Source organism: Oryzias latipes, chromosome 8 (genome assembly GCF_002234675.1).
Source record: "Oryzias latipes chromosome 8, ASM223467v1".
Taxonomy (NCBI): Eukaryota; Metazoa; Chordata; class Actinopteri; order Beloniformes; family Adrianichthyidae; genus Oryzias; species Oryzias latipes.
The window spans coordinates 1968070-1984230 of record NC_019866.2 but is presented as its reverse complement, the minus strand read 5'-3'; the positions used below and the strand labels follow the sequence as shown (position 1 = coordinate 1984230).

General features: G+C 46.2%; 2 protein-coding genes and 1 long non-coding RNA gene across 5 annotated transcripts in view; 2 read left to right on the top strand and 1 right to left on the bottom strand.

Annotated features, from left to right (window-relative positions):
- Nucleotides 1-3950, top strand: part of hlf (HLF, PAR bZIP transcription factor) — a 58597-nt gene extending 54647 nt beyond the window's left edge. For both annotated transcript variants that reach the window (XM_023957279.1, XM_023957278.1), the window contains 2 exons: nt 771-985; nt 1494-3950. In XM_023957279.1, the coding sequence (XP_023813047.1) occupies nt 771-985; nt 1494-1709 (431 nt within the window). In that variant the 3' untranslated portion in view covers nt 1710-3950. The remainder of the gene's footprint in view (nt 1-770; nt 986-1493) is intronic.
- A 750-nt stretch (nt 3951-4700) lies between these two features.
- On the bottom strand, nt 4701-15781 carry mmd (monocyte to macrophage differentiation associated). 2 transcript variants are annotated; one of them, XM_011477734.3, is made up of 7 exons: nt 15229-15781; nt 6549-6630; nt 6201-6361; nt 6047-6121; nt 5878-5979; nt 5746-5815; nt 4701-5576 (listed from the first exon to the last, which is right to left on the bottom strand). In XM_011477734.3, exons 1-7 carry the CDS (start codon nt 15306-15308, stop codon nt 5373-5375), a joined length of 774 nt encoding a protein of 257 aa, XP_011476036.1. In that variant the 5' UTR covers nt 15309-15781; the 3' UTR covers nt 4701-5372. The 2 variants fall into 2 exon arrangements, with proteins under 2 accessions (XP_011476036.1, XP_004071158.1); XM_004071110.4 differs by lacking the exon at nt 15229-15781 and adding an exon at nt 8241-8586 and having other exon boundaries at nt 4722-5576.
- LOC111947728 overlaps nt 8602-16161 on the top strand; it is a 23637-nt gene continuing 16077 nt past the window's right edge. Inside the window, exon 1 of the long non-coding RNA XR_002873630.1 lies at nt 8602-8711. This is a non-coding gene — a long non-coding RNA (uncharacterized LOC111947728). The remainder of the gene's footprint in view (nt 8712-16161) is intronic.

Sequence of the window (16161 nt, the reverse complement as noted above, 5' to 3'; positions counted from 1 at the left end):
TTGTCAAATTAAAACCATTTTAAATTCAATATATTTATATTAAAAACTAAAGGAAACAATAGTTTTTGCCTTAAAAATGTAAAATTGGTTTAAGTTGAAAAGAAAAACTTTATGGATCAGTTTTGTTTTAATAGCACAATAAGATTAATGTATGCATTGTTTACATTGATTTTGTTTAGAGACAGCCAAAAACTTTTATCTCATATATTTGCTGATTACCTTTTGGTGATTTTTTATTTTTTTATAAAAAGTTGATCAAGTTTGACAATTTTTGTTTTTTAGTTTGGAACAATTTCTCACATCAAAAGAAATGAAATTAGCGATTATTTATTTGTGATTAAAACTTTTCAGATGCTAAATAAATCTAAAACTTTTTTTTAGAATCATGCGTCTTTAAAATGATTTTTCTTTTGCGTGAGTTTTGTCTTTTTATTGTGCCTTTGGTCCATCCGATTTTTATCAGAACGGATTTTATTGTTGAGCGGTCACTAGTGCTCTTTGTGGGTGTGGGAAGCAGGAACGCTTGTTGCCGGGGTAACCGTAGTTCGTGGTTAAAGTGCTGAAGGCGCACGCCTGTCAGAATACATGGAGGTCAAACGGCGGCGTCCCGTTTGGCGACTGTTTTATGGCAGAACATAGATTTCCCTCTGAGCTTTTGAAACGCCAGGGGGCGGAGCATAAATCACTGATGGGCGGAGTCATTTTAAAAAAAAATTTTTATCAAAGATATTTATCAGACATTTTACTCTGGTTTTCTCATCCATCTTTAGCTCTGCCCTCCTCCAGGGACACCCCCAGCCCAATCGACCCCGAGTCCATCCAGGTGCCCATGACCTACGACCCCGACCCGGCCGACCTGGCTCTGTCCAGCGTGCCGGGCCAGGAGATGTTCGATCCCAGGAAGCGCAAATTCTCCGCCGAGGAGCTGAAGCCACAGCCCATGATCAAAAAAGCCCGCAAGGTCTTCATTCCTGACGACATGAAGGTGAGCCCGGCATTTGCCCGCCCCCGCCACTGGGGGGCGCCGGTGCAGACAACTCACCCTCTCGCCCAACCGTTTTCACACAAAAGCATATTTTTACACGTTTCACTGAAAATACTGGACAGGAGAATCTTTTTTCTGGCAAAAATTAACATTTTTTTTATTTCCTTCATATCTTCCTTTGATCACATTCGCTCTGAAAAGTCATCCATAAAATGAACGGCGCCCCGTTCCGTTCTTACATTTAAACTCAAATGAAACGTGAAGGACTCTCCTAAACTGACCCAACAAGCGTTTCGGTTTCATCGTTGCTATGACAATATTTAAATTTAGTTTAACGTGGAGCCACGAAACCCGGTGTACATGTTCTACACCCCCAGACGGGAAAAAAATCCTAAGGTTGCTATGGCACTGTTGCCAAACAGTGGCCACCATTTTGGATTGCGGATGCAATTATTCCAATGTGTCGGGGCCAAATCTGACTCGTATACCCCCCCTCCCCAATCTGCAGGACGACAAGTACTGGGCCCGGCGCAGAAAGAACAACGTGGCGGCGAAGCGCTCTCGGGACGCCCGGCGGCTGAAGGAGAACCAGATCGCCATCAGGGCGGGCTTCCTGGAGAAGGAGAACGCCGCTCTGCGCATGGAGGTGGCGGACTTGAGGAAGGAGCTGGGCCGCTGCAAGAACATTCTGGCCAAATACGAGGCCCGGCACGGGCCCCTGTGAGCCCCACCCACCCCTGTTCGATACCCACCGTTACCCACAAGCCCCCGCGTCAGTTTGAAGGACTACTGCCCCCCCCCCCACCACCATAAGCTTTAGTTCCTCATTTCCTGGTTTAGAGATGAATATATATATTTACACGTTGGTGAGGAGTCATGAGCCAACCCACCTGAGGCCCCGCCCCTTTGAGAAACAGGCTTCACGTTCACACCAACTTTACATGTGACCCCTCCCCCCATAGCTGGTCATGTTTGATTTCCCAGCAGCACTTATGTTTTTCATCCTTTTGTGCAATCCGGGCATCCAAATGCCTTTTTAATGTTTTGTTTATTTTCTTTGACATTAAGCAATAACTCGTGCCCCCCCCCCCCCCCCCCCCCTCCCCCGTAAACTAAGCTGCACTAATGCGTGTCCCACAATCCATTGAGTCGTCGCCACGCTCTTCACGGTTCCTCATATTTATCTCCCGATTATTTCTCAGATGGAAGATTGTTGTTTTTATATAAAAGTATAAATATATACATATTCTGTTGATATGATTGTTAGTATTGAAGCTCCTTGTTGTTGTTTTTAGCTCCTTTATCTTCAGGTTTCCGCATGATCCTCTGTTGAAGTTAGCATGACTAACCGCTTCAGGACACACGCCTGTCGTCTCTTCTTCGTGTTCGCCTTCATTTTCAAGATGGCTGATTGAATGTAAAGATGGGGGGAGGGGGGGGGATTATTGGATGGTGTTGTCCAATACTGTGGTTAACCAAAAGATTCTATATTGGTTACAAAAGAGATATTTATATAATCCTATTCTACAAATTGTTGATTTTTGTACAGTATTTTTCCTACATATTACAGAAATATGTATTTTAAAGGCATAAAAATCCAGAGAATTATTAAAGAGTGACTCAAAATACGCTGGAATTTTGATATTTTGCCGAGATTTCACCCCAGACTTTGTGGGCATTAAAGCAGACGACCTTTTTTGTTGAAACACTCCTCTTGAAATCAGATATTGAGGCCCAGAAGAGACTATTTTAATTTAAAAATGGCGAAGCGGTTCTGGTCATTTTTTTTGTTTGACGTACGATGACGGAGGGCGGAGTCTGCGGCTGCAGGGGGAGGGGGAGCGTGTTCTGATTTGTGGGTCCAGAAGGAGAACAATCTTCTTCTGGGTCTGGACCTGATGTGTGTGGTATGGAAGTCCAGAGGGGTCAAAGGTCATGACTTAACTTTTCACTTGATGTCTTCACAAGTTTGTTCTCTGATTATTATCAATAATTTCCGACTTTATTTGGGCAAAATAATCAATTTTATTCCGCAAAAAACATCTTTTGGGGTCTAATGAATAGATTCTTTTAAACAAACTATTTTTTTAAAAATCTCCTGAAAGTGTCACTTTGTTGAATCAGCCATAAAAACTCCATTCATTTTCCTGTTACCACGGTAACGGTGTTGGTTGCTATATGTAACTTTGCCGTGGAGGCATGAAAATTGACACGCATATTAATCTGCCTGAAATATGAAAAAAACGTAATGGTTGCTATGGAGATTTCCTTTTCGGGGTGGCGACCATTGTGAATGAAAACGTCTAGACGCGTGTCTGCTTTTGTCGTTTCCTCCGATCAGACGGACGAGTGCGGTTAAATGCGTCCTCTCTGGACTTCAAGTTCTTCACTTTCTAGAGCTCCTGACCTTTAACCCCAGCCCCCCAGCACTCATACATTCCAGTTTAGGACAGCAGAACGGTCCAGTTACAGGTGTGCGCGCCGACATCTGACACTTTTAAGTTCCTCTAACCACCTCCAGACCCCCTCTGGTCGGCGAAGGCAGGACTGTCAGTTTGAGTGGCCCCTCCCTCGGGTCGGACCGGCTCCCTCTTCCTTCAGCCGTATAGGAAAAAGCCAATGATATTCCACGTGTGTCCCAAATGTACGTCGCCGTCGTGTGACATCGCTACCTCACCTGGAAAGAAAAGAGTCTGTTCCAGTGCCTTGAAGACACGCCCCCCCCAAGCCCCCACCCCCATCAGCAGTCCAGAGTCACGGGGCCTAAGGGCTCCTGAGCGGATTCGACCTTCTGTCGACCCCTGACCTCTGATTTCGGACTCCTAACCATTGTATTCATGGCAACACCAGCAGACTGTTAGGCAGCGTGAAGGTGGCGTCTGTCACGGCGTGGATGCTCTACATGTACTCGTGCTGTTCAGCCTCTCTGTCATTTGTAGTGTCCAATAAAACCCTGTTTATTTTCTGTGGCGTCTCCGCTCATTTCTCCACGTTTACGTTTATCGGGACGGTTACGTCGAAGCTCTTCCTTTCAGCTCATCTGTAGCAACGTCCTGAAGTGAAGCAGGAAGTCTGGTTCTGAAGCCCCGCCCCTAATCTGAATCCGGATCTTCTATGGGGTCTGCAGATGTTCTGGAGAACTTCCAGATGGTGAGAAGAATCTTTCCGTTCAGAACCGTTTCTATGAGCTCATAGAAACTAAACTCAGCTCAGGGCGTCCAGGAATCGGCTGCAGAATCTAGACTGAAGGACCAGTTTTCACAGAATATCTGACCCCCCCCCCCCCCCTAAAAAAACAATCCAAATTTTCCTGGTGAAAATGAATTCTGCCCCTCCCAAATCAGCGGTAGAAAAAAAATCAATGGTGGGGCTCAAAAAACGAGATTTCTTAAAATCCTGAACCAAAACACGCATGTCAGGGATATCCAAAGGAAGTTATTATGGGATGGCAATACGCCAGCAGGTTAAGTTTCATTGACCTTTGACCTCAGGGGCAGCCATCTTGAATTTTCCAAAAGATCACTTTCTGCAGGTTCAAACGCTTTGATCCATCACCTCCTAACTCCAGCATCTGTGGGAAAATGTTGGTTTTGGGAGTTGTAGATTTTGAGCGGCGTTGGCGTGTGACGCTCACCAAAGAAGCGTTCCCCTGAATATTGTCAATTTAATACAGAAAATTGGTTCAAGGTGAACAAAGGTTTAAGCTCCAGGGATGTTTAGAGTTGAAAACCAGAAGCAGGTTCTGATCTGGATCCAGGTCACTTTATTTTCATATTACAAACGTGGTTTTCAGAACAGTGGTTGAACATTCGTGTTTGTGCAGCACCATGAAGAGCCAGAGCAGCAGACGGTGAGCGGGAACGTCCCTGCACAGATCATGCAGATTTACAAACATACAAAACAGAGGAATCGTACAAATACGCAGGGATTCATGGACAGACGCTACACAACACGGCTCACATTCAACGTAGTCTGTAATACTCAGGTTGTCCACCAGAGGGAGCCAAACGCAGGAGCTGATTTACTGGAAAAGAGGTTTAGAGGAGAAATCTCTTCTCGATTTCTTGGATTATTTTTGGTCATTTCAGGGATAAAATTCTGATTTTTGTCTGAAGCTGCTTCGCTTTGGCAGTTTTTTAGACACCTTTGGCATCTTAGAAACATCAAAACGTGATCGGCTCAGGTTTGATTCCGATCCTGGAATGTGGCTCGCTTCGATAGAAAAGACTGTCAGGTCATGTGCCATTTTTAGAAGATGTGCCCCCACCCTCAAGGCCTTGTACAACCCCCCCAGATACAAAGCGGTAAACATCAGTCAGGTCTTGGTAAACATCAGAAATGCAGCTCTGGTGGTGGTCGAATTAGCAAGATCGGTGGGGGGTGGGGGTCACAAGTTGAGGAGGGACTCCGCGCTGGGGGCCATGTAAAGGTATTTCCAGATGGCGTAGTAGTGCACGGCAGCAGCCAACGCCACAAAGACGTGCCAGATGGCGTGGGCAAAGGGGATGACGCCGTCGCTCTTGAAGAAGAAGACGCCGAGGCAGTAGATGAGGCCGCCACACGCCAGCTCCTGCACGCCGTCCGTGTTGCTCTGACAGGAAAACCACAGAAAACCTGTCAGATCTCCTCGTGAACACAAAAATGTTACTTATCTAAGGATAAGAGGGAAATTTCAGGCAGAAATCGAGCGTGGCGACATGTTGCTGCACTACCAAATGTCGCCACCAGAGGGCAGCAGAGGGAAGCAGAAAGTCTCTTACCATGGAGGCGATGACTGAAGCGGGGAAGAATCCCATGGTCAGATAAAACGCCAGCTCCACCAGTTTGTACCTGCAGACAGACACGCTCACCGACGGTCCTCAAGGTAAACCCACACTCTGATGCCGACTCACTTCTCATGATAGTTGAAGACGTAGATGGTTCCGGCGGCCGCCATGAGCCACACGAACCAGCGCATGTGGGCCGCCAGCGGGCCCAGCTCCCGCAGGTTCAACCTGAACGAGAACAGAAGGTCACCCCCCCGCCAGGAAACATTTAGGCCCCGCCTCCTCGGGCACTTACCACGGGCTGTAAGAGGCGGCGATGAAGAAGTAGATGACCACCCGGTCGCACATGTGGAAGCACTGCTCAACGGACCTGCGGCACAAACGGACGCGTCAGCTCCAGCACGCCACCTCCGCGGGGGGTGGGGTGGGGTGCTGGAGCGGCTCCTGACCTCATGTGGCTCTTCTTCCAGGTGACGATGTGGAACACGGTGGAGACGAGGAAGAGGGCGCACAGGCCCAGGCCGTACACCCAGGCCGTGATCCTCTCCCAGCTGGTGTCGGACAGGCGGTGCAGCAGCGTCATGCCGATGAACGCCGGCACGATGACGAGCTGCGGGACAGAAGGAGGCGCATGTCAGAGCACGCTTCTGACATCTTCAGACGCTCCTGGGTTTCAGCAGAACCCTAGAAATCTGTAGCGTGCTGTTGCCATGACACCAAGAGATGGGCGGAGTCACGCCTTTACCACGGTCAAAACAAAAGGTGGTCAAAGTGGCTAAAAGGGAGGGGCCTCTCACAGCATGAGTGTAGAAGTTGGCGGCGTGTTCGTAGCACGTGGGCTGGTAGCGGCAGTTGGCGGGGGCCCGCCTGTTCATGAACCTGAAACACACAACGTAAAAAAAAAAAACGTTAGCAGCTGAACGATGACTCAGCAAAAAAACAAAAACACCCAGGAGCAAATCGAGGAGAAAATGTTTCTGAACTAAATGAAATGTTTATCCCCCCCCCCCCCCCCCTTTTTTTTCCAGGTCAACTGTAAACAGAGATAAATCCTCCAGGGTTCAGGGGGAGGAGCCTGAACGGACAGAAACATCCAGAAGAACCAGAACCAGAGGGTAAAAAGCCTCTGAACTTGATATGGCACCATGAGGACAGAACATTCCACGGCTGGTCTGACGTTAGCGTGTCTTCACATGTCTGAGGAGAATCCGCTTCAGTCGGGAACGCCTACACCCGACCGCCGCCTTCCGTCTCCACATTTAACCCTGCAGTTCTGCCAAAGACCACCAGGGGGAGCACTCCCAAAGCTTCAAACACCTGAACCTTTGGTTTTCATGTTATTACAGCTCAAATATGCAAAGATTTAGGTTTGTGGGGTTTTTTCTGCCCCATCGCTGTTAATACTGGAACGTTGTTGAGGTGGGCAGAGCAAACCTCCAGTCAATCTGCCCCCCCCCCCACTATGAGACTGGTTTTTGCCGCCAGGTGACCTCAGGTGACCTCTCTGCTGCTTCCGCTCCTCCACCACCGTGTGGGCGATTCATCACCCGATTGATCGCCTCTGGTTTTGTACGGACGGAGGCCACCACGTCTGAATCCGTAAGCAGCGATTGGTCCGAGTGGGTCTAAGGTAACGTTTCCATGGTGACCGCTCTGGCCAATCAGGAGTGGAGGCGGGATACAGAATTTCTTTTTTTTAAACATTTTGAATATTGGGCCTAAATTCCAAAATCCAGAGCCCTAGAAATTTCCCAGAAGTCTGCGGAATACCAGTGGGCATCGATGGTCACTAGATCGGCGAATATAGACCACAATGCATTGCGTCAGAACAAGTTTTACCATAAAAATGTATTTAAATTGTTTTTTTTTTAAATAAACCATTAACGTTTTTATCTTCAGAAGACAGTGGACCATAAATAATCGTCTAAAAACGCTCATATTAATTCGATTTTAACTTTGTGAATTGATGAAAAAAAGTAGTGAGCGTGGCGTCTGAGTTGCTTTTAAAATTAAGGGCACTATATAGTTTTTTAGTAGTTAGGGTGGGAATTCAGACACTCCTTTCAGCCTGTGGAGGGCGCTGTTTGCAGTTTGGTTTCACTTTTGCTGAGTCATGTTGTGAAAATGTAGTCGATGCTGCTGCAGACCAATGAGCAATCACCCCGGACCCGTCAGAACAGAGCGACCAACAGGAACCAAACTCCTGGCTGAAATGTGCTCGGGTACGGTACGTTTCCTGGTGACTTTAGATTTTCAGAATAAAAGCATGAAGCATGGGTCTCGCCAATCATGAAAAATGAGGTCAGTATTTTTGTTTTTTTTTACCTTTCCATGATGATCTAAGACGTTTTATCGTCCGTGTTTATTCAGTGGTTCTAACACCAGAACCCTGTTGGTTTGCAGATCTTTGATCTTTTGACCCAAAACTGAATTATTTTATTGTAAATGACACTGGGATCTCCTCCTCTTCCTCCTCTTCCTCCACCTACCTCTGGACGCTGCTCTCCGGTTCCGTGTCAGAGGCGGGCAGAGAGAACCACCACCGGCGGCGCGGCGGCATTGTTCAAAGCCGCTTCAGACAGTGGCGGTAAAGGGAACGAACCGCGAGGCGGCGGAAACGGGAGGAAGGCTGAGCTTAGCTAACGTTTCACTTCTGCTCCGAGGCACCGGCGATCCCGCGACGAAGGCACCGTTTGAGTCTTTTCCTCAGAACCATTGTGGACCGACACCGGATCAACACGTCGCCTTTGCGCTGCTAAAGTCCATGAGCCGCGGTGCCTGATGGGAAAAGCCCCGAGAACGCAGCGGTCCTGCCGGTGAGAGAGCGGCTGCTCCTCGATGAACGGTTCAACGACAATACATGATTGTCAGATCAGAGCTCCGCCCCTCAGCAACACGAATGACACAAGTATCGACCAATAAGGAGCGCCGGCGCAGATCAAACACCAATCATATTTCAGGTGGGCGGGGTTTCCCCTAAGCACCAACAAGAAATTATTTTGGCGGAAATTCGGCTTAAAAATAACACCCAAACACAAAAACACCCAATAAAAGATAAAAGCGGAAGTACTTACTTAAAAAATAAATAAATAAACTAAAGAAAATAAAAACAGACAATAGAGATAAAATAATTAAATGAGGCCAAATGATCCAAAACTTCAATATTACTTTACACTTTTAAATGTCAAAATATTTTTATTTTTTAATGCGCTTGGTGATTTGTTCATTTCACCAACTTTGATGTAATTTTATTTTTTATTTTTTTATTCTTCAATCCATCGTTTACCTTATTTCTGCTTACATTATTTTTCAGCTCATAAGAGTATAATTATGTTATTTTCTCAGAAACCCCCCCCCCAAAAGTGGTATTTTGATCTCCAGACCTCCCAGTGACACCGGTTCTGGATGGACATGTCGGTCACGGAAGCCAGAAAAGAGTTAAGGTCACTGAGCTGTCAGCCACAGGCCTCTGAAATTAAATGAAAGCCTTTGAGCAAAGCGAGGTTCCTCCTAGATGTGGAGAACCAGCATCCGACAAAAAATGTAAAGTCCAGGGGCCTCATTTATAAAACTTTGCGTAGGATTTGCGTCAGAAGTGGCGTACGGATGAAACATAGGACGTGCGTACGCACAGAAATATTCGGATTTATAAAACCGTGCGCACGCACATCCTACGCATCTTTCCCTTAATAAATCACAATCAAATCTAAATGCTGCGCAGCTTTTGCGGCCTCATGACACGCCCATAGTTGCCCATAAATAGTCCGTGAAACGCCCAAAAATGAATATTAATTGATTGCAAAATCATGGCAAACATCGAGAGGAAATCAAAAAAACGTAACTTCACTCAATGTGAAGTAGAAGTTGATGTTGGCGAGGTGGAAAACAGGAGAAAATGTTGTTTGTTGTAATGCCAAAAAGACACGTGAGTGACAAACGGTGGCAGACGCCGTAAATGCTGTAGCCTCACAACCTCGGACCGTGGCCAAAATAAAAAGCCCGCAGAGGTCCAAGAGGACGGCTGGAGGAAGTCGGAACCGGCTCATTAGCCACTCGTCCTCGTTTGCCAGCAAGTCTTCTTGCTGTCTAAAGATGCGTTCACTCCCAATTCTTCCATTTGCCACATCTTCTAAGAGCGCAAGATCAGCCATTGTGCGTCATTACGCATTGTGATGGGGCATTTTATTTCCCTCCATTTAATTACATCTGACAAGCTACAGATGTCGGTAATAATCGATGTGGAAATGGGAAATTGATCAGCAAATGTAAATTCTTGTTGCTTTCTGAATGGTTGAGACATACGCCATACATTGTTTTCTCAAAAATAAAACAAACTAAAGGCATATGCATGAATACCATAATTCTGTAGCTTATGAAGAAATGTTTTACTATGGAAACAACTTTCCCTAGTGGACAATTAATGCATCTCTCTCTATCTATCCATCTGTCTGTCTGATTGCACCTCTATCTGCTCCACCAGACGGACACACTGACGGGAATATCAGTTTTGTACATTATTTCGTTCTGTTAACTATATTATTTATGAGGATGAATTGCACAACATGCCAATATTGCAGAACATATTTCACTTTTCTTTTTGCAAATATGTGTTCATGTGAATTTCTGTTGTAATTTTCGTTTGATTTTTTTTTTTTTTTTGTTTGTTTCACTGCTGATCGATCAAACGGGTGTTTGTGTAGCTGTTGATTGTCAGACTTGCTTTGTGAAGTCTTCATGTTATTTCTTAGAGGCAGTATTGTCATTTTCACTTTCACGTGTTTCTTCCATCTGCCGACGGCGTCGCCGTTTCTCATTTCACCCGTTTTTGTGCGTACGCCTGGGTCAGAGCGTGAAGGACTGCACATTTTCCCGTCAAGTTTGCTTTTTATAAATATCAACTACTGCGTAGAGAGTGGCGTACGCCTTCTTTTGTGCGCAACGTTTATAAATGAGGCCCCAGATCTTCTCACCTGATGGAACGATGAGCGATTTTGGGATATTTTGATGTCAGACACTAAACATTTTGGTGAAATTGTTCTCATGTTGTCCTCCTTGCAGCATCTTTACCTGAAAGGTGCTGCTAAGAAAATTGAGCTCAAAACGGGATTTCTGAAGATTTCTTTAGTCAAATGAAGTAAGTAAATAAAAAAAATATGCTGGCTCCCTGTTGTGAGCTCTCAACAATGGGGAAGGGAAGGGGGGCGGTGTTGTTCCACGTCAACAGTCCCACCCTCAACTCAGAGGTGAATTTTTGATGAACTCCTGCCGCTCTGCAGAAACTATGTCCCAGAAAACAATGAGTTTCATTTATTAGATTTTTTCACCATCATCACCATCAATAAAAGACCACTGGGAACGCTTTGATGATCAGGACTTTAAATTGGGACTTTAAAATTCCAACAGAGGCTATGGGTTGCTTAAAACCCCAAAGGGTAAAGAGGGGTCAACAATCATAATTAGCTCACCTCCCTAATCTCTGCTCCTTTTTCCTCCAAAGAGCTCATTGATCTGATTTGACAAACATTTGGCGGCGTCCATCGCGCCGCCACGACCTCGATTCGCATTTTAGGTTTCACTTGATGACGTCTGCGAGTCTAAAGACCAGAATCTTTGCCATCTGTTCCATGATGTGACGCAGTGGGAGGAGCTTTCCAAGCCAATGAACAAATGAGGCGTGTCCAAGAAAAACCTGTTTGCTTTCAGAAGAAATCCCAGTTTCTGTTTGCTCCCAACAAAAAGCAGAAGAAGGAGGATTGTTGTTTCAATATTTTCCAAAGTCGTTCATGGTTTAGTTAAGAGGCAGGACATTTTCTGGCCAGCAAAGCTAAACCTAAAATCCTCGCGTAGTTTTTGCTCATCAACGCAAAACGCTTGGGACCTTTTCCAAGCCCCGCCCCTTCCATCGAAGGCGACCAGAGACTCGAACCTGTGAACATTTTTTCCTGCCTTCATGTTTTTGTTTCACCTCAAGAACTTCACTGTTAGATCTACTAAAAGAGAAACAGAATTTGTGAAGTTTTTGCGTCTTTGCTGGTTTTGTGGAAGCAAACGACGCAAAAGTTTTTGTCATTCATGAGTGGAAACGACTCGAGCCGAGTCACATGCACCCCTACGGGTCAACCCCCAGCAGCTGGGATTTGGGATCAAGGCCTAGACTTACATTTATATATGTATATATTATTTTTTATTTTTTATTCCAAACAAACACTATAAAAAGTAGCAGAGTAATCCTCCTGTCAGACAGGTCAGCCATGCTAATTCTGTCCAGTAGTACGCCTGCTGGCCTCCTTTCAGAGGACATCCCAGCTTTTGCTCCTCATCACCAAACCTTTCAGGGAATGGCGTGAAAACAAGCCGACCCTCCGTGGACGGACGCCAACGCAGCGCAAACGCACGCATCTGTCTGACTTTAAATAGAATCTGGTCCACCTGCTCACTGCTGCAAACATGCAGGCTGGAGGCTTTCTGCACACGTGACGGCGACTTAAACAGCTTTTTAATTGGTTTATGGTTCCTTGGAATGCAGGAGGAGAAGGCGTCGGATTTCACGGAGTCGGGTATAAATGAGTCAAAAGTTCCATTTAGTTAGATTTTTTTAACGCAGTGATCTTACATAAAGAGGTTTCTATTTCTGTTTTTTATTTAATATGCTTTAAAATGCCTGTAATCTGTAATTCCTCACTTTGTTTTGGCAAAATATTTCAAACTGAAAACATTTAGACTAAACTAAATGAGTCCAACGAGCTGGATGGATGGACGGATGGATGGACGGATGGATGGATGGATGGATGGATGGATGGATGGATGGATGGATGGATGGATGGACGGATGGATGGATGGATGCACAGATGGACGGATGGATGGATGGACGGATGGATGGATGGATGGACGGATTCACAGATGGACGGAAAGATGGATGGATGGACGGATGGATGTATGGATGGACGGATGGATGGATGGATGAATGGATGGACAGACGGACGGACCAATGGATGGATGGATGGACGGATTCACAGATGGACGGAGAGATGGATGGATGGATGGATGGATGGACGGATGGATGGATGGATGGATGGATGGATGGATGGATGGATGGACGGACGGACGGACGGACCAATGGATGGATGGATGGACGGATGCGGAGATGGATGGATGAATGGACGGATGGATGGAGGGATGGACGGACGGACGGACCAATGGATGGATGGATGGACGGATTCACAGATGGACGGAAAGATGGATGGATGGACGGATGGATGTATGGATGGACGGATGGATGGATGGACGGATTCACAGATGGACGGAGAGATGGATGGATGGATGGATGGATGGATGGACGGATGGATGGATGGATGGATGTATGGATGGATGGATGGATGAATGGATGGACAGACGGACGGACCAATGGATGGATGAATGGACGGATGGATGGATGCACAGATGGACGGAAAGATGGACGGATGGATGGATGGATGGATGGATGGACAGACGGACGGATGGACGGATGGATAAATGGATGGATGGATGGACGGATGGATGGAGGGATGGACGGACGGACGGACGGACCAATGGATGGATGGATGGACGGATTCACAGATGGACGGAAAGATGGATGGATGGATGGATGGACGGATGCGGAGATGGATGGATGAATGGACGGATGGATGGAGGGATGGATGGACGGACGGACCAATGGATGGATGGATGGACGGATTCACAGATGGACGGAAAGATGGATGGATGGATGGACGGACGGACGGACCAATGGATGGATGGATGGATGGATGGATGGATGGATGGACGGATGGACGGATGCAGAGATGGACGGATGAATGGACCAATGGATGGATGGACGGATTCACATATGGACGGATGCAGAGATGGATGGACGGACGGACGGACGGACGGACGGACGGACGGACGGACGGACGGACGGACCAATGGATGGATGGATGGACGGATGGATGAATGGATGGATGAATGGATGGATGATGCTGCTACCGGAGGATCAATTTAGTAAAGATAGCTTTGATTCTGACCTTGATGTCACACTAAGTAAAGGATCAGAATGGAGCAGAATTCTCCGTTTCTGTTTGCAGACTTGGACTAAAACCTGTTTTTTGACGGATTCCACGTTTCTCTGTCGGGTCATGACATCAGCAGACCCACCTCATCTATTCCACATCTACTTCTGTTTGGAAGTTGGAATTTGAAACATAATTAATTACAAATAAAATATCAATCTGTAGAATAAAAATTATTCTGTCAAGAAAATCCGTTTTCAATATAAAAATCTTGAAAGGAAAAAAGTTTTTACCGATAGTAGTTATAAAAAAAAAAAAACTTCTATTTTAGCTTTATCTGTGGTTTGTGAACTTTGGACCCCAAATAAATCTGGACAAAAACGACAATAAAATCACATCCAAAAGGCGAATGGGCCATCGCGTTTTTCCAGTTTTCCATCTATCATCTCCCATCGGACCACATGTACAGTTTTCAGTTTGATGCCCCTCTGTGTCCACGCTGCTAATAATCCCAAACTTTATAACAATAATTAAAAAAAAGCAGAATAAAGAGCAAATCTGAGGATTTCATTCATAAAAAATCAGTTTGTAGAAGTTTGCTGGTTAAAATGTCAAGTGTTGTCTTTAAAATGCACCCAGGTTACTTTTCTGATTAAACCAAACCCCCCAAACCAGGAAATGACAAATACTGCTGTTCTGCAAATGACCACCAGAGGCTGGTTTGAAGACAATTTTACCGTCGACCTCCATGTTAAAGCAACAAGGCGTCGTTTGCAAAAAGTGGCGTCTGAATTGACCTCATTTGGTTTGAGCCGGAGTAAACCATTTTCTTTGGTTGACGTCACACTTGCTCGGTCCAGGTCCAGGATATAGTCGATGGTTGGAGCCTCAAAACTCTGTCTTTATTAAATCAGCTGGTATCGGGGGGTCGCTGAGGTGTTCGCCATTCAGGCGCCATGTTGACCGAACACATCGTAGATCATTGGTCCCTGTTGTTGAGGCAGAACTTTCTTTTCTTTTGATGCGATAAGATAAATGGACGTCATTTTAAATAAAAGTTTACGTTTTTTGTGTTTGTTGTAGCATTTTGATTATTTCACCTCCAGCCTGAGGGGAACCGACAAAAGATTTACTATCAGAGTATTTATTCGTTTGCTGTCAGAGTATCTATTACAATAAACTACAGTAGACACATGAAGTACTTCTACTTTATCGTTCTTCCCAGATAAGAGATGAAACTTTGCCCAGAGACCGTTCATCAGGAGCTGTCATGGTTTTATCTACATCTGAGAACCAAGTCCAGTGTTATGAGGCGGTTCTGGACGGACTGAGGTGTTTTTGTTCCTGCAGCTTGATTTGGGTCATTTCCTTTTCAGAACAGATGGCCGGCTCTGGCCTGAGATCCTTGAGATAAAGAAGGATTTTGCATCAGAGACAGGTGGCTCGGCCTTACCTTCCGACTCGGCTCTTGTGCAGGTCCAATCCAAACATGGTTCCAGAACCAGCGAAACAACGTAAAAAAGGAAAGAGCATTTACGTACAAAAAAAACCCAAAAGGAGTCACTGCGCTCACAGCCACTTAGACCATGGTGCTTTTCTTCTCCCTGAAGTCCGAGTGTGACGGATCCTGATAGCTGGTGATCATGCTGGCCGTGTCCCACCGCCCCATCGGCGCCGAGGAGCTCTGCATCACCACCAGCCTGATGGGCGAAGGAGTCGGCTCTGGGTCCGGAGCGTACTCCTTTGTGGGATCTTTGCCCCGGCAGTCGTACATAATACACGATATCAGAAACACCAGGAGCAAGATAACATAGCTGGCGATGAGGATACAAAGGTTCAGAGTGACGGGGTCGATCTCCTGGTAGTTTTCCAGAAAGCCCATGGCGCCCGCCTCATGCTTAGCGTCCCGGAGGCCCGAAGAAGCAACAGCTCGGAAGACAGGAGCACTAAAGACGCCTCGCCACAGCAGGGATTTCTGTTGCCTCTCACCCGCCCTCCCTGAACCGTCTCCCACCTCTCCGTTTCAGAAGGGCGCCTCGGAAATGAGGCTTTGAGATAAAAATACTTTAATCCCCGTCACTGCTAACCTGGCCTCGCAGCGATCATTGGCTCCAAGCTTCACTCGCAGACAGAATCTGTTATATCATCTTCATCTGCTGCAGAGCAAACGTCAGATTCATCTGCGTGCACGTCTAATCTTAATCTTGGTCGTGAGGGGGGGGGGATTGACACTGAAGGCCATCTGGCTAAAGAGGGGCAGGAGAACGCCACGCAAGAGCAACTCCGAAAAGGCAGAAAAGAGGGGTCTGATTCCCGGAAGATCCTTGCATGATAAGCTTTTATTCTGAAACATCACGCTCAACCTGATCAGATGGGGGGGGTCAGG